This window comes from Oncorhynchus clarkii, chromosome 29 (assembly GCF_045791955.1).
Source record: "Oncorhynchus clarkii lewisi isolate Uvic-CL-2024 chromosome 29, UVic_Ocla_1.0, whole genome shotgun sequence".
NCBI classification, from domain to species: Eukaryota; Metazoa; Chordata; class Actinopteri; order Salmoniformes; family Salmonidae; genus Oncorhynchus; species Oncorhynchus clarkii.
The window spans coordinates 8,156,959-8,172,334 of NC_092175.1; the positions used below are offsets into that span (position 1 = coordinate 8,156,959).

The 15,376-nt window shown below is 43.6% G+C and overlaps 2 protein-coding genes across 3 annotated transcripts in view; one reads left to right on the forward strand and one right to left on the reverse strand.

Moving 5' to 3' along the window:
* Window positions 1-2,570: 2,570 nt before the first annotated feature.
* Window positions 2,571-13,919, reverse strand: LOC139388366 (transmembrane protein 167A). Of its 2 annotated transcripts, XR_011629275.1 has the most exons (5): window positions 13,844-13,919; window positions 13,163-13,272; window positions 5,689-5,723; window positions 4,300-5,478; window positions 2,571-3,192 (listed from the first exon to the last, which is right to left on the reverse strand). XR_011629275.1 is itself a non-coding variant. In XM_071134984.1 (4 exons), exons 1-4 carry the CDS (start codon window positions 13,844-13,846, stop codon window positions 5,408-5,410), a joined length of 219 nt encoding a protein of 72 aa, XP_070991085.1. In that variant the 5' UTR covers window positions 13,847-13,919; the 3' UTR covers window positions 2,571-5,407. The 2 variants fall into 2 exon arrangements, 1 of the variants encoding a protein (XP_070991085.1); XM_071134984.1 differs by having other exon boundaries at window positions 2,571-5,478.
* Window positions 13,910-15,376, forward strand: part of LOC139388365 (X-ray repair complementing defective repair in Chinese hamster cells 4) — a 35,875-nt gene continuing 34,408 nt past the window's right edge. Inside the window, exon 1 of the mRNA XM_071134983.1 lies at window positions 13,910-14,073. The gene's annotated coding sequence lies outside the window, so the exon portion shown is untranslated. The remainder of the gene's footprint in view (window positions 14,074-15,376) is intronic.

Here is a 15,376-nt window from a genome sequence, read left to right on the forward strand (position 1 = left end):
CAGCTTCATTACTCCCAGCTGCCTAAAACCCTGCCTGGCCTGGCTCCCTCGGCATTACCCTCCCTTTTAGGTCACATATTAATAAACACAGGCAAACACACAACAGACCCTGGAAAGAGATACTGTCAGACCCTATATAGTTTCTATCTGGGTTACAGAGTTTACGCAAGATTCCACACTCCATGGCTGTGTCACCAAGGGCACTGTCAGATGGAACAGAGTAAATAGGCATTTTAACACAGATTCAGCTTTTGGTAACCTGTGGAATAGACACCGGCTGGAATGCGGTTTTAACCAATCAGCATTCACGACAAGACCCACCCGTTGTATAATTTTGACTAGTCCTATGGGCCTGGTCAAAAGTAGTGCACTACATAGGGAATAGGATGCTATTTGGGACAGAACCCCCCTCTCTCTTTTTACAGATCCCTCTCTGCGGTGTCTGAGGGGCTCAGTCGGACTCCAGTTCTGTCACCATAAGAGACCATCACTCTAACCCTTAACAGTAGGAACACACACACACACACACACACACACACACACACACACACACAGAGCTGACTCTAGTGCTGTCTGTGCCCATCACTCTACCCCCCACACAGCACAGTAGGGCTAATGACACTGGACAAACAAGGCTGTTAAATGGCAGCAGAATCTATCATCACAGCGTGGTGGTGGCCAAGGTGGTGTGTTGTGTTCTGGCCCACTAGTTCTGCCCTGTTGGTTCTGATCACAGTAACGAGTAGCTGTTGTTCTAACTCTCCAGCTCCGCCACAGTCCCGTTTCACCACAGGGAACTCTTCCACTTCAACCAGTATAGCCAAAACAAGAAACATTAGCCCTGGCCCCTGGAATTAACAGCGTGGAAAAGTACATTAGTCAGTCAGTCCTAATCACCATCAATGTAAATAGCCATGGAAGTGCAGGCTTCCTCTGAGTCAAAGGAATAAAAGGACCAGTGTGCTATCAGGTGGACCAGAACCAGAGAGTCAGTTCTAGAAACAGGGTAATGCACCAAAAGGAGGCCACACAGCACTGAATGGAATTATCGACCGCGGCAGCTTCTTACCACTAATACAATTCAATTGAGAACAGATAGCTCTTACCACACGTGTTTATCAGCTCTGATGATATGGCCTGTTTGGCCATGTTTATCCTTTCTAGAATGACGAGATAGTGACTGTCCATTCCAGATGGTCATAGTGAAAACTACAGGAGGGACCAGTTGCCTGGGGCAGACATCGGGGAGTCCTCATTACCTCCAGCTCGACCTGGAAGCCATTAGGATCAGTCAGGGTTTAGGTCCTGGGTGACTTAGTGCGGTGGATCTGCATCTGAAACTACTGAGGCTATTGGAGTTTAGGGTGTGTGTGTGTGTGAAGCCATCCGGTGCAGAAGGGGAGTTTAGGGCCTGTGAGTGGAGTGATGGTAAAGAGACGGAAGGAGAGGAGACATGAAAGTGAAGTGTTCCCGTTTGCAACCAAGGAGAGGACGGGTGGATGAGGAGAGGGGGAAGAGAGGAGGAGGAGGACAGGTGAAAGTGGGGAGTTCAGAGTCGAGGAGATGTGAAAGATCAGACACAACGAGTGTGTGTGTGTGTGTATGTATGTATGTATCTGTTAACGAGCCTATCCTTTCCTTCAGGTGTTGCTGTAGGACAGTGGTAAGCATGCTTTAGTTCAGTACATATTTTATTAAAGTCCCGGACAAACACACCTGATTCAACTTGTCAACTAATCGCCAAGCCTTCGGTGAGTTGAATAAGACGTTTTTCTGGGGCTACAACAAAATGGTGTACTTTTGGGGACCCAAGGACTGGAGTTGGGAAACACTGCTTTAGTTGATGTGCTTGGTCAGCATTATAGTGTGCCAGTGTTGAATATTAACATTACAGGATACAGCAGGACCCCTACAGTACACTGACACACAGTCAACCCAGGATTCAAAGGGTTCCATTTGTGTCAACTAACTGCAACCAATTCTCTGCACAAGCAACCACGACATTTGCAGAACTTATGACCTCAACAAAATCAGCAGTAGGTTGTATTAGCAGTGACACTGACATTTACCATAAGTCAAACGACCAACTTAAAATGGGGGAGAGAGGAAGAGCAAGGAGGAAATGTCCTCTTTGAAGATTCTTTACCTCTTTATCTCCCCGTCTCTCTGCTGTTGGACCAGGCATCAATGGGAGTCCAATCTCTAACCTGCCAATTTAAATAAATGATCCAGACCTTGGCTTGGCTGATCATTTGTTGACCTACTCCATCACAGTCTAGTGTAAATCCCTCCAAGCCTGTCCCCTTGACAACAATTCCTCGTACACCAGTCCCCCGAATGCCAATCCCCCTTCAGCCTTCTCCAGGTAGAAAACAAGATCTGTAAATACAACCATAATTCTAGGCTTCCGGGCTTTGGATAAGGGTGGGGCTCCAGAGTGAGTGTGTGTGTGTGTGTGTGGCCATTAAGTAGTAAATGGGGATTTGGCCTGTTGTTCAAACTTTTAATGTGTGTTAGGAGATTTCTTTACTGCTGTACGTACAGCCAATAAGTCAAAAAGAGAATCCCTCAGATGAGAACAGTTGTCTTTACTTCAGATTTAATGACATTTTGGCTGTAGTGGTGTCATTACAGAGACAATGGGCATGTTCCAGGTCGTACTGATTGCAGTGTGACTGCAATCAGTCATCAGATCTCTTATATCACAGCAGCACCACCGAGAGCATCCTGACGGGTTGCATCACTGCCTGGTATGGCAACTGCTCGGCCTCCAACCACAAGGCACTACAGAGGTTAGTGCGTACGGCCCAGTAGATCACCGGGGCAAAGCTTACTGCCATCCAGGACCTCTATACCAGGCGGTGTCAGAGGAAGGCCGTAAAAATGGTCAAAGACTCCAGCCACCCTAGTCATAGACTGTTCTCTCTGCTACCGCACGGTAAGTGGTACCGGAGCGGCAAGTCTAGGTCCAAGAGGCTTCTAAACAGCTTCTACCCCCAAGCCATAACATCTAATCAAATGGCTACCCCAGACTATTTGCATTCCCCCCCTCCCTCCCCCTTTACGCTGCTGCTACTCTCTGTTATTATCTATGCAGTCACTTTATTAACTACCTACATGTACAGTGGGGCAAAAAGTATTTAGTCAGCCACCAATTGTGCAAGTTCTCCCACTTAAAAAGATGAGAGAGGCCTGTAATTTTCATCATAGGTACACTTCAACTGACAGACAAAATGAGAAAAAAAATCCAGAAAATCACATTGCAAATAAATTCATAAAAAATCCTACAAATGATGGTGGAAAATAAGTATTTGGTCAATAACAAAAGTTTATCTCAATACTTTGTTATATACCCTTTGTTGGCAATGACAGAGGTCAAACGTTTTCTGTAAGTCTTCACAAGGTTTTCACACAGTTGCTGGTATTTTGGCCCATTCCTCCATGCAGATCTCCTCTAGAGCAGTGATGTTTTGGGGCTGTTGCTGGGCAACACGGACTTTCAACTCCCTCCAAAGATTTTCTATGGGGTTGAGATCTGGAGACTGGCTAGGTCACTCCAGGACCTTGAAATGCTTCTTACGAAGCCACTCCTTTGTTGCCCGGGCGGTGTGTTTGTGATCATTGTCCTGCTGAAAGACCCAACCACGTTTAATCTTTAATGCCCTTGCTGATGGTAGGCTTTGTTACTTTGGTCCCAGCTCTCTGCAGGTCATTCATTAGGTCCCCCCGTGTGGTTCTGGGATTTTTGCTCACCGTTCTTGTGATCATTTTGACCCCACGGGGTGAGATCTTGCGTGGAGCCCCAGATCGAGGGAGATTATCAGTGGTCTTGTATGTCTTCCATTTCCTAATAATTGCTCCCACAGTTGATTTCTTCAAACCAAGCTGCTTACCTATTGCAGATTCAGTCTTCCCAGCCTGGTGCAGGTCTACAATTTTGTTTCTGGTGTCCTTCGACAGCTCTTTGGTCTTGGCCATAGTGGAGTTTGGAGTGTGACTGTTTGAGTTTGTTGACAGGTGTCTTTTATACTGATAACAAGTTCAAACAGGTGCCATTAATACAGGTAACGAGTGGAGGACAGAGGAGCCTCTTAAAGAAGACGTTACAGGTCTGTGAGAGCCAGAAATCTTGCTTGTTTGTAGGTGACCAAATACTTATTTTCCACCATAATTTGCAAATAAATTCATAAAAAATCCTACAATGTGATTTTCTGGATTTTTTTCCTCATTTTGTCTGTCATAGTTGAAGTGTACCTATGATGAAAATTACAGGCCTCTCATCTTTTTAAGTGGGAGAACTTGCACAATTGGTGGCTGACTAAATACTTTTTTGCCCCACTGTACATATTACCTCAATTAACCGGTGCCCCCGCACATTGACTCTGTACCGGTACCCACTGTATATAGCCTCACTATTGTTATTTTACTGCTGCTCTTTAACTTAACGTTTTTTTTTCTTAAAACAGCATCGTTGGTTAAGGGCTTGTAAGTAGCATTTCACTGTAAGGTCTACACCTGGTGTCTTCATAATTTCACTGTAAGGTCTACAACTGTTGTCTTCATTTCACTGTAAGGTTGTATTCGGCGCATGTCACAAAATACCATTTGATTTGATCACGACTGCAATAAAGACAACCTGGAACCTCAACCACAGGGTTGTGTTTCACCAAGCAGGATCGATCAGCTAACTAGGTAACACTAATCAAATACTTATTTTCTGAATGGGAAAGAGAACAGAAGTTGAATACAGAGTTAATACGTCAAGAATATTTTGGAAAGTGAACTGGCTAGGCAAACTCATTGATCCTGCTTGGTAACATACATACACCCCGTGATCAATGAGAAAAAGATAAACAGACTCCCGTGTTATAGAAAGGCACGAGTTGGACCGTCAACAGTGGTCGAGTAGTCTCATCCACCGGGTCTTTAATGTACAGAAAAACACACACAAAAAGAACACTGTCAACTATCAAACACTGCTCTCCAACCTCTGGCCATCTACCACATGGCCCTCATTACAGATCAGAGGGGAGGGAAAGACATGGGGCGATCCCTACGGGATAATAACACAGAGGACAACGAAAAAAAAAAAAAAAAAAAAAAACTGTCTGTTTACAGAGAGGTCCAGGAGGCCATTTTAACAACTGAATTGTGAAATGGCCACCAGGAGAAGAGGAGGAAGGAGGGATGGAAGACGGAGGCTTGTGTTGTTCTCCAGAGAGGGTCCTTGTGTGTTACTACAGTCCGTTATCCGCACCCCACATGACACCCCACTCAAAAGATACTGGGGGGGAAAAACAACTGTGTCCCATGCAGGCCTCCTCTGCGATCGCGGTCTCATACTGCTGCCATCTTCAGTCTCCACTAGGAATCCCACAGTGCATAGCGTGCGGGGAAGGGCGGGCTGTTAATCGGAGAAGAGGATGGAGAGGGCCATGATGACACAACAAACCGCCACGTACGGACTCTTCCTCTCACCTGGTGGGGGGGGTTCAGAGGGGATGATGGGAGACTTCAGAAGTTAACATGGAAATACTCAATACTTTCAAGGTGTTGTGAATAACCCTACGACAACACTAAACCAAGACTGACTAATAAAAGTGTAAGCAACGTATACATGGCCATCACAAGTTTTCTAGAGCTGTGTTCTAGATGATAAAACTATTGATTATGTAACAAACAGTGTACCTATTCTGGAACATTTCCAAAAGATACCCAAGAACCTGAAAAGAGGGGAGAAATATGATAATTAGCTACATACTGTTTTAAGTACTGTTTTAAAGTGGCAATCAGCAGTTTAAACAATAAAGCATTCTACCCGTTCGTTTCGGTAAAAAGCTGAGGAATGGGCTTGGAGAAATGTAACCACTCAAATTCATAGACAGAGGTATGGATGCAAGGACCGACTAAGGCTGTTATGGTGACCATATTGCCGCCACACCGGTAGTCACGAGTCATGAAGGCAGTCAAATTCCACGTGACCGTTTAGTCACAGTATTTAGGCTTCTTCAAGCTCAGATGCTCATTTAGTAGTCCACCAAACTTGCTAACTGCCTGGTACTCAGCACTCTAGTGTCCCTCTAATCACTGACATACATGCAAATGTATCAAAAATCTAGTCAAACACTTCCTGAGAGCCAATGAGCTCAAGTTGCACAACATTTCTATAGGCTATGCAATTACGTGAGAAAACAGAATGATGGCCTCTTAAAAAGAGGAGGATCTCATCAGCTTTCTATAGGCTTTGCCTACTATTCATTTCTTAACTTTCCTAATATTAAGCACATTGATTCCCTTTACAACCGGAGTATAGCCTACCTGGCTGGTATGAAAATGAACCACAGGAAAAGCATTCTCCATTCGCTATTTAAGTGCATAGATGACATGCATCCCCCCCCCCCCCCCCCCTGCCCGTTGAGACAGGTGCATGATAATGGTCCATTCTAAATCAAAACACACATATACTAAATAATATATGTAAAGACAAGATTAAATCAAGAATAGTCTGATGGGTGAGAATATTAGCCTATCACTTGTGAATGATGCCCAGCGTAAGGCAAGAAACAATGCATACCCTATTTTTTGCGACTTTTTCAAATCATAGCTGCACACCTCATGTAGCCTAGCCCATAGGCATATACAGTGCATTCGAAAAGTATTCAGACTCATTGACTTTATATACATTGTTACATTAGCCGTATTCTAAAATGAAGTAAATATATATATATAATTTTTTTAAGCATGGTGGTGGCAGCATCATGATGTGGGGATGTTTTTCAGCAGCAGGGACTGGGAGACTAGTCAGGAACGAGGGAAAGATGAACGGAGCAAAGTACAGAGAGATCCTTATTAAAAACCTGGTCCAGAGTGCTCAGGACCTCAGACTGGGGCGAAGGTTCATCTTACAACAGGACAACGACCCTAAACACACAGCCAAGACAACACAGGAGTGGCTTTGGGACAAGTCTCCGAATGTCCTTGAGTGGCCCGGCCAGAGCCCAGACTTGAACCCGATTTAACATCTCTGGAGAGACCTGACAATAGCTGTGCAGCGATGCTCCCCATATAACCTGACAGAACTTGAGAGGATCTGCAAAGAAGAATGGGTGAAACTCCCCAAATACAGGTGGCAAGCTTGTAGCGTCATACCCAATAAGACTTGAGGATGTAATCGCTGCCAAAGGTGCTTCAACGTACTTAAAAGGGTCTGAATACCTATGTAAATCTTTTTTTTTTATTTATACAAACTTTTTTGCTTTGTCATTATGGGGTATTGTGTGTAATTGATGAGGGGGAAAAACTATTTAATCAGCTTTAGAATAAGGCTTTAACATAACAAAATGTGGAAAAATTTAAGGGTCTGAATAATTTGAAGGCACTGTATGTTTTGATAATGTTTGTATCACAACTAAAGTGGCCAAATAACTTTTTAAAATTAAGCACATTAACACAACGGTGTAGAGTGTAACTGGCATACATAAGCAGCACATGAGTGTGAAGAAAATGAACCTTTATAATAAAAAGCATTAAATGCATAATTGTATTAGAAGTCACTTTTGATAATGGTGTTTTCCCGCTCGCTAATGGAACATTCACGCTTATAGCATATGCCGCGCGCGCATTGCTGTGCTCAAAATGTGAAGAAATAGCCTAATAGTTTATCAACATGCTGCGTGTGGTTGTATTCATTTGGGATCCATCTCATCCCACAACTGTCCCAGTATTTATTTATTGCACAGAATAGGTCAACTTTTGTACTATGGGGGATAGTCTAGGCAAGTGCTTTTGCTGTTCATTAGACCTACTCATCTTGTTGGCTGCCGAAAAGTAAATGTCGACAGTTCTTCCAATATCTTCAACATGCGCCTCGGAATTGGATAAGGACACTCGCAGTTGCGTCCCTGATGTTTCTGTCTTCACTTGTAGCCTATGAGAAAGACCCGATCACATGACGGAGAGCCATGTGAGTGAGAGGTGCTTTGGAGAAAGCAGAAAGAAGGGAATTATCATTATTATATTCAGCCCAAGGGGACAACAGCCACCGCAAAATTTATTTTTGTTAGGTGCATCACGGCCACACTAAGGGAATGTCGCATGGAAATTCGAGGCATTTTCAAGTGCTTGTCAAATTGTGAATGAGAGACTGATGAAGTGTGTACAGCCTGTAAAAAAACTAAGCAGAGCTCACACCTTTCATGCTACTTTTTTCAAATCTTTAGAGTCACGTCATGCAGCCTTAGAATGTATTAGAAATCTAAACATATAGCCCGACGTTTGTATCACAACTAAAGTTAAATTAATAACTAAATTAATAATAATTAAGCATATAGGAGCACCTGTTTTTGTTAACCACTCAACACAGAATAGCCGCATTTGTGCACTCCCTCACATCGTTTGGAGAAAATTTAATATTTTATTCTTCATACTATAAAATAATGCCACGGAAGTCTAAGAAAATCTTGTCTGCTAAATGAACTAGTGTTGCCCACAGCCATATGGCATAGTCAGATCAGTACCTAACATAAGGACAAGTCAGAGTATTCGATTCTGTTCTTCTGAAATACACTACATTTTCTTCATATCACGTTTCTTTAGACCCGTCTAAAATAAATAATGGATTCATTGTGAAGGTGTAGACTATATTACATGGATTTATTAGACTTAGACTAATACTAATTAGATTAAAAACTGTAGATGTTCTGAAGGTCTGCATCAGTGGCTTGTAGGCTGTGTGGAAGACAGAAGATGCTAAAATGTGTTTATGTTAATTATGGGTCAATTACCATGAGACCGGAAGTTATCTGCTTGACAATCCCCGGCTGACAATTTCTAGGACTGACCATCCATATTTTTCACAAATATAGTTATAACCATGTTTTGAGTCTGTACAATTTTTGTTTAGATTTGCTTTTTTGGAATAAAACAAGCTTATATATGTGAGAGAGAGAGACAGAGATATTTGGGGTTCTGATGGGGTGCGACAGTTGAACTAAGCTGATGAGACATTTAGAAGTCATCTTCTTCAAGAACCAATGGGTACATGACATGAATTTATATGTCCAAAAATGTATGTAGCAACTACAGATTGCCCCTCGAAGGAGCAAACTTGCAAAGAGTAGCCCGAGAGAGAGAGAGAGAGAGATTGAGAGAGACAGATCTACACCGAGTGTACAAAACATTAAGAACATCTCCTTCTATGATATAGACTGACCAGGGGAATGCTATCATCTCTTACTTATGTCACTTGCTAAAGGACAGGTTCACCCATTTTGACCCATATTGTTTTTGTGCATCTCTGAGTGATGTTCTACCGATTCCCTGGGTCATTTCATGTTTTTATGTGTATCTGAGTTATTGGCAGAAATCTGGCCGGTATGACGTAGCACCATGATAAAGTCGCTCTCACTACACTGGAAGTCAATTGGAATACAGCATTTAGTTTACGAAAACGTCCATCATACATGTCAGATTTCAATATTGGCCGATGTCATAACTCGGGAGGGCGTCTTCTCTCGAATGAGCCATTGATCATATTTTTGCGATACTTCTACCGCGAGAAATGTGTAATTTAACAGAGGGTCTGGCACATTTTTCCCTATTTGTCTGCCTCTTTAGTCCAGGGTGCATATCATGGTGCAGTTGCCAGAGATACTATAGAAATGAGATAGGAATCCAATGAATGAAGGAACGTATAAAGCCCCACCCAGCAGCAGACTGTCGACCAATCGCGTTATGCTGTGTCGCACGGTTGCTAAGCTAATCGTCACGCGGTTGCTAAACTAATTGTCACGCAATCCCGTCTCAAAGTCTGTGTATATGTCGAGAAACAAGCTTATTTTCTTCTAAAGTAAGTCATGTCAAAATTCCAAAGCTATACGATGCTACAGATAGCAAGTGAGTTATCTCACACCCAGAAAGGATTTGTAATGTTGTACTTCTTGTTGACGAAATTCATGCTAATATTGGGTTTTTGAGCTAGTGCCCAATAGACTCCCATTAGGGCTGGGCGATATATCGAATTAATTTTATTAATTTGAATATATGTTTTTGCATGATATTCCAAGATGATCAATGGAAACAGGATGCACCCGAGCTCAATTTCAAGTCTCATAGCAAAGGGTATTCTATTCTATTCTATGCTATTCTACAATGTAGAAAATAGTAAAGTAAAGGAATAAGTGGATTTGGGTGGATTTTTCCTTTAATTCCACTTTAGTCAGTGTAGATGAAAAGGAGACAGGTTAAAGAAGGACTTTTAAGCCTTTTTACAATTGAGACAGAGTGAATGGGCAAGTCAAAAGATTTAAGTGTCATTGAACGGGGTATGGTAGTATGTGCCAGGCACACCGGTTTGTGTCAAGAGCTGCAACGCTGCTTGTTTTTTTACACTCAACAGTGTCCCGTGTGTATCAAGAATGGTCCACCATCCAAAGGACATCCAGCAAACTTGCCAACTGTGGGAAGCATTGGAGTCAACATGGGCCAGCATCCCTGTGGAACGCTTTCCACACCTTGTAGAGTCCGTGTCCAGGCGAATTGAGGCTGTTCTGAGGGCACTGTACAGTGGATAGGTCCATATACTGTAAGGTGGGGGGAACCCCCCCCTCCCGTGCACTTTTTTGGGGGGGCCTAGCACTACACAGCTGATTCAAATCACCAATTAATCATCAAGCTTTGATCATTTGAATCTGCTGTGCAGTGTTAGGGCAAAAACCAAAACGTGCACCCGGGGCTTCCCAGGACCGAGTTTGGGAAACCCTGTGTTAGAGGTCAGAGTGTAGACTCCTCGTGGAGTCTGTCTCCACTGGAGAGGCTTAAACCCACAACAGAGCACACTATCCAGCTCTCCATTCCTCATCGTTGTCTATCTGTCTGTCGATGGGGTTTAGCCCCCCCAGAACAGCTACTGCAGACAGAGCGTCACAATGGTTCAGCCAGCACTCCTACACCCCCCCCCAAATCCTTCCTTCTCTTCTCTTCTCTTTCTTTAGCCAACAGAGGATCAGTGGCTTGTCTAAACACACACTCAGCACCAGATCACTTCTGATACCAGTCCCCGTAGAAATAGAGATTAATAAGAAATTATAAAATGCATATCCAATGTTTGGGTTTGTAGAACACATTTAGAAAGCGGGACAGATTGTCTTTCACATAATGACAGATAGCATATCATGGTGCTTTTCCCTAGGTTTCAAAGTACTTACATTCCATGGGGGCATTCCATCCACCACAAATGTATAACATCCAATTTCCCAACACGAGAAATGAGACCAATGGGAAATGGGACTCCTAAGTACTAGCGTAAATAGTCTGTGGCCTGTTAGACCACCATATATCTGTCATCCAGCTGAGCCAATCTGCCATTGGTTTATAAACACTAAGCAGTCAGTCATCAGTCAGAGATTGGAGGGTTAGGGCTCCAATTTCCCTCAAGGCCCCATTCTGGGTCCCTCCCGACACACACACATACACCCCAACAACAACACAGGCCTACATTTTTCTGGGCATTGGGCAGTGAGTGAGTGGCATGTTAACACCAGCACTGTAATGCCCAGGCAGTTTGTCAGTCTAATTTGTCTTGGAGAGTGTGTGTGCCGACCTCAGATGACTGGCTCACAATAATTCCCTAATTTCCCCCTAACCCAACATGTGGCACACAGATTGTTGCATTAGCCTCCCTTACCCACTCAGAGTTGGGAAAAGAGAGAAAGAGTTGGGGAAAATTGAGGAAGAAAAACTGAACTGTTGTTTTTAAATCAGCCTTTAGCGCCCCCCCCCCCCCCCCCACCACCACCACCAAGAACAGCATTGAACCGATGTGATGTGTATACGCTGTGGTCCCAAACACCACACAGCTCTTATTCACTCACTGCTGAGAGGATTTAGAAACAGTCCCTTATCTAGTTGGTGACAGTCGTGTTCATTACAGCTGGTAGCCACAAACAATTCCTGTCATCTTCAATGGAAAACAAACACACAAAGTTCCATTCTCCTTCCCAGAGCATTACATAGATGAAAAGGAATACAGTCGACAAAGCCAGAGAATCTGCGTAGAGCGCTACAGATCTGAAGAGGAGTCTTGAGAGGTAGTTAGCTGGCTACCCACTGTGAGATTTGGTTATGGGTTCAGAGAATAGAGATAAGAGTGCTTGGACAGGCATGACGGGTTGAACAATGATAGTGTATCAGAGTTGGATTGCTGCTGGGGTTGAGGTTGTCGGTTGGGGTAACATCGCTTTCCTTGAATGTCATCTTTCAGAGCTAACAAATCTAGGCATTAGTTCAGTGGATGAACAACACTGTCTGTGTAGGGGGTTTTAGTGGGTGATAGAGCCTGTGTACTCAGTATTCTTCCTCTCTAGCAGACTAAGAGTCCAGAACCCTATACTGCAAATCAGGTTGACGAGTTACCGAGGAAACTTTGGTCAACTCGGGAAAACCGAAACCGCGAAAGTGGCTCACCTTTTAGCCAGGTACATTTCTACGGCAACGAATCCTTCAGAACAAACCTGCTCCGGGGCAGGCTACCTTGGGGCCAACTCCCATTTATCCTGAATGAAGTGTCTGAGCTGCGAGTTGAGGACCAATGAAATCAGATTCCCTCCCTCTCGCACAGATTGCTCATCGCCCCGTTAATTTGAGGAAGACGACTGATTAGATATTTTTATTAATCAACGTTTTTGTGTGTGTTAAAAATTATCATTTTTAAATACCCGTCACTTTACAAATGTAGTAATGACAATGCATTTGAAACTTCATGCACAGTAGAACATTTGTATGACTTAATACAATTATTTTATGGATAGGAGTGTGTGTGTGGGGGGGGGGGGGGGGGGTGCTTGTGTGTTGATTTCGGCACATGGAAATGTGGCACTGACTCGCTCATGGATTGATGTTTCAGCACTGTCTGAGTGAAGACAACGCCTTCGCTGTAGTACGGATTAAGCCTGAGCTGCAATGTGAAGCGAACTGAAACACCCTGAGTAGATCTAGCTTCCTTAGCAGTATACCCCTCTGGGATGTGGAAGGGTAGCTACAGACTAGGACAGTAACTCAGCAGGATAATACTGTCTTATTCTTCTCTGGCAGGCTAGGGGCCAGCTATGGTTCTGAGGTGTGACCTAGAGCTTTAGTTCAGTGCAATAACACTGTCTGTACGTACCCGGTCTTGTTCTTGTCCAGGAGACTAGGGGTCATGGCTCTGAGGTAGGCACAGGTACAGATGAGCAGTAGGATCACTGTTAACAGGCTCTGGAAGTTAAATATGGCAGACTGGAGAGGGAATGGGAGGTTATTACTGGTTCAACATCCATCGTCACTCTAGGATGCATCTATGACGCCACATAACCTGGGTAGCTAAATCATAATCTATGTAATACCTATTGCAAAGTCATCAAATAAGTTTCAATCACAGCCAAATACAAAAAAGGCTACTTCAGGGCTGTTAACTGAAGGCTTTTTAGGTTGTCAACACAAGTTTCCAGGTGTATTGTGTTAAACGTTGGGCTCTCGCTCTCTTTCAGTTGGACACGTTCCTGACTGAATGAGGGAAATCTAGACTTATAACTGTAAAAGACAACAGAACGCACTATTCTGGATGAATCAAGCTAGCTGGCTACTACTAGCTATCTACTGTAGATTGCATTAGGAACGTCTTGTAAAACCGGGATAACGTTACCACTTCCATATTAGACACAAAACATGTATTTATTTGGAGGGTGACGTTAGTTAATCAACTTCTTCGATACGGTTTGATAGCGGTTGGCATCCAATACATGTTACATCACCGCCACCAAGTTATTTAATAAAATGTTATATTTAAGAATTGAATTAAACAACTTACCATGTCGGAGCTAGGTATGCTAGCTAGCTAGCTGCTACGGCGCCACCTCACACTTCCGTAGCGTCGTAGACAGATGACGTTGTACGGAACAAGGAAGAGACGAACTGAAACTGCGGCGTCTGGCGATTTAAACTAGATTTAACACCGGTTGTAGGTTTAAGTATCAGAAGTCGTCCATCGGATATTAAAAGACACAACCAACTATCTAAAGAAGGCTAGTGCAGTTTGAGGTAGGTGGGACACTGACGTACTTGATACATGTTCAAATGGCCACACGTGTGCCGTGCTACGTTCCTTGAGCTTTGTTTACAAACAAGTCTGATGTATGTAAACACACAACTCTACCAATCAACTTTACTGACTTTATTGTCCCCATTGGGACATTTTGTTGCAGTGTCATGTACACGTTTAAAGTGGCGTTTAAATACAAAACACATTGACAACACAACTTTCATAACAGTTACATACCAATAAAAAGAGACTAGCCTGCTAGCCTTACTGGGTCGATAGGAACATTAGCCCGAGCTATTTAGGAGGGATATCACACCTGGCACAAATTATTGTCTAGTTCTGTTTTTCTTGCCGATGGGTGCCCTATACCTGCGCCTAGAGGGGAGTAGTTCAAAGTCAGAGTACAGAGGGTGGCTTGGGTATAAAATTGGGTGTAATCATTAGTCTAAAAAACGTTTAGAAATTTAAGTAATGATGGCCAATGAAGTAGGTTACTATGATAATCTCATGTTAGTGGAGCTTTGTCATGCATTCTGCTCGCACCATGTAACATGGCCCAGTCCCAAATCAACCCTTAGACCCCACTCTAGTGTAGTCTACCCTTACCCCACCCCAGACACTTACTGTAGGCTACATGCTGGTGCCAATTGCCTGTATGTCAAAACAAAATAGAACCTAAAAGGGAAGATAATTCCCAAAGCCAAAGATCGGTGCATCTACATTCTCCATCTCTACTTTAATGCTGTTGTTTTAGTGTTGTTTTAGAATTGAGGAAATTCTGAGACCGAGGTTTCAGCACAGGTGTGAACAGGAAAGGGGAGTGACAGAAATATGTGTCATTGCTGGCTGGCTGGGGTGTAGGTACAGGTGTTACTAGGGATTAATGAATGACTGTCGAACAGGATGTCAGATGGGTGGGTTAAACTCCATGGTTCTCCTCATTTACAATGCTGCACATCTGACCTCCCATCGCGGTCACTGAGCTCTAATGTGTGCAACTTGGTGTTACTGACTGTCACTGTGGATGAGTATAGTGACTGGTCCAAGGGGAGGGGAGGCAGAGCGTTTTACTGTTTGGCTGTTGTTACACTGGCATCTAACGTAGCCTGTGCTGCCAGCATGCCAAGAGAATGATGAAATAATGTCCATGAGCTAATTAGCAGGACTGCACTGTCATTTTCACATCCACCCACTGGCGGCAGGTAGCCTAGCGGTTAAGAGCATTGGGCCATTAACCGAAAGGTCAAAATCCCAAGCCGACTAGGTGAATTAAAAAATAAGCAGGGCACTTGACCCTAATTG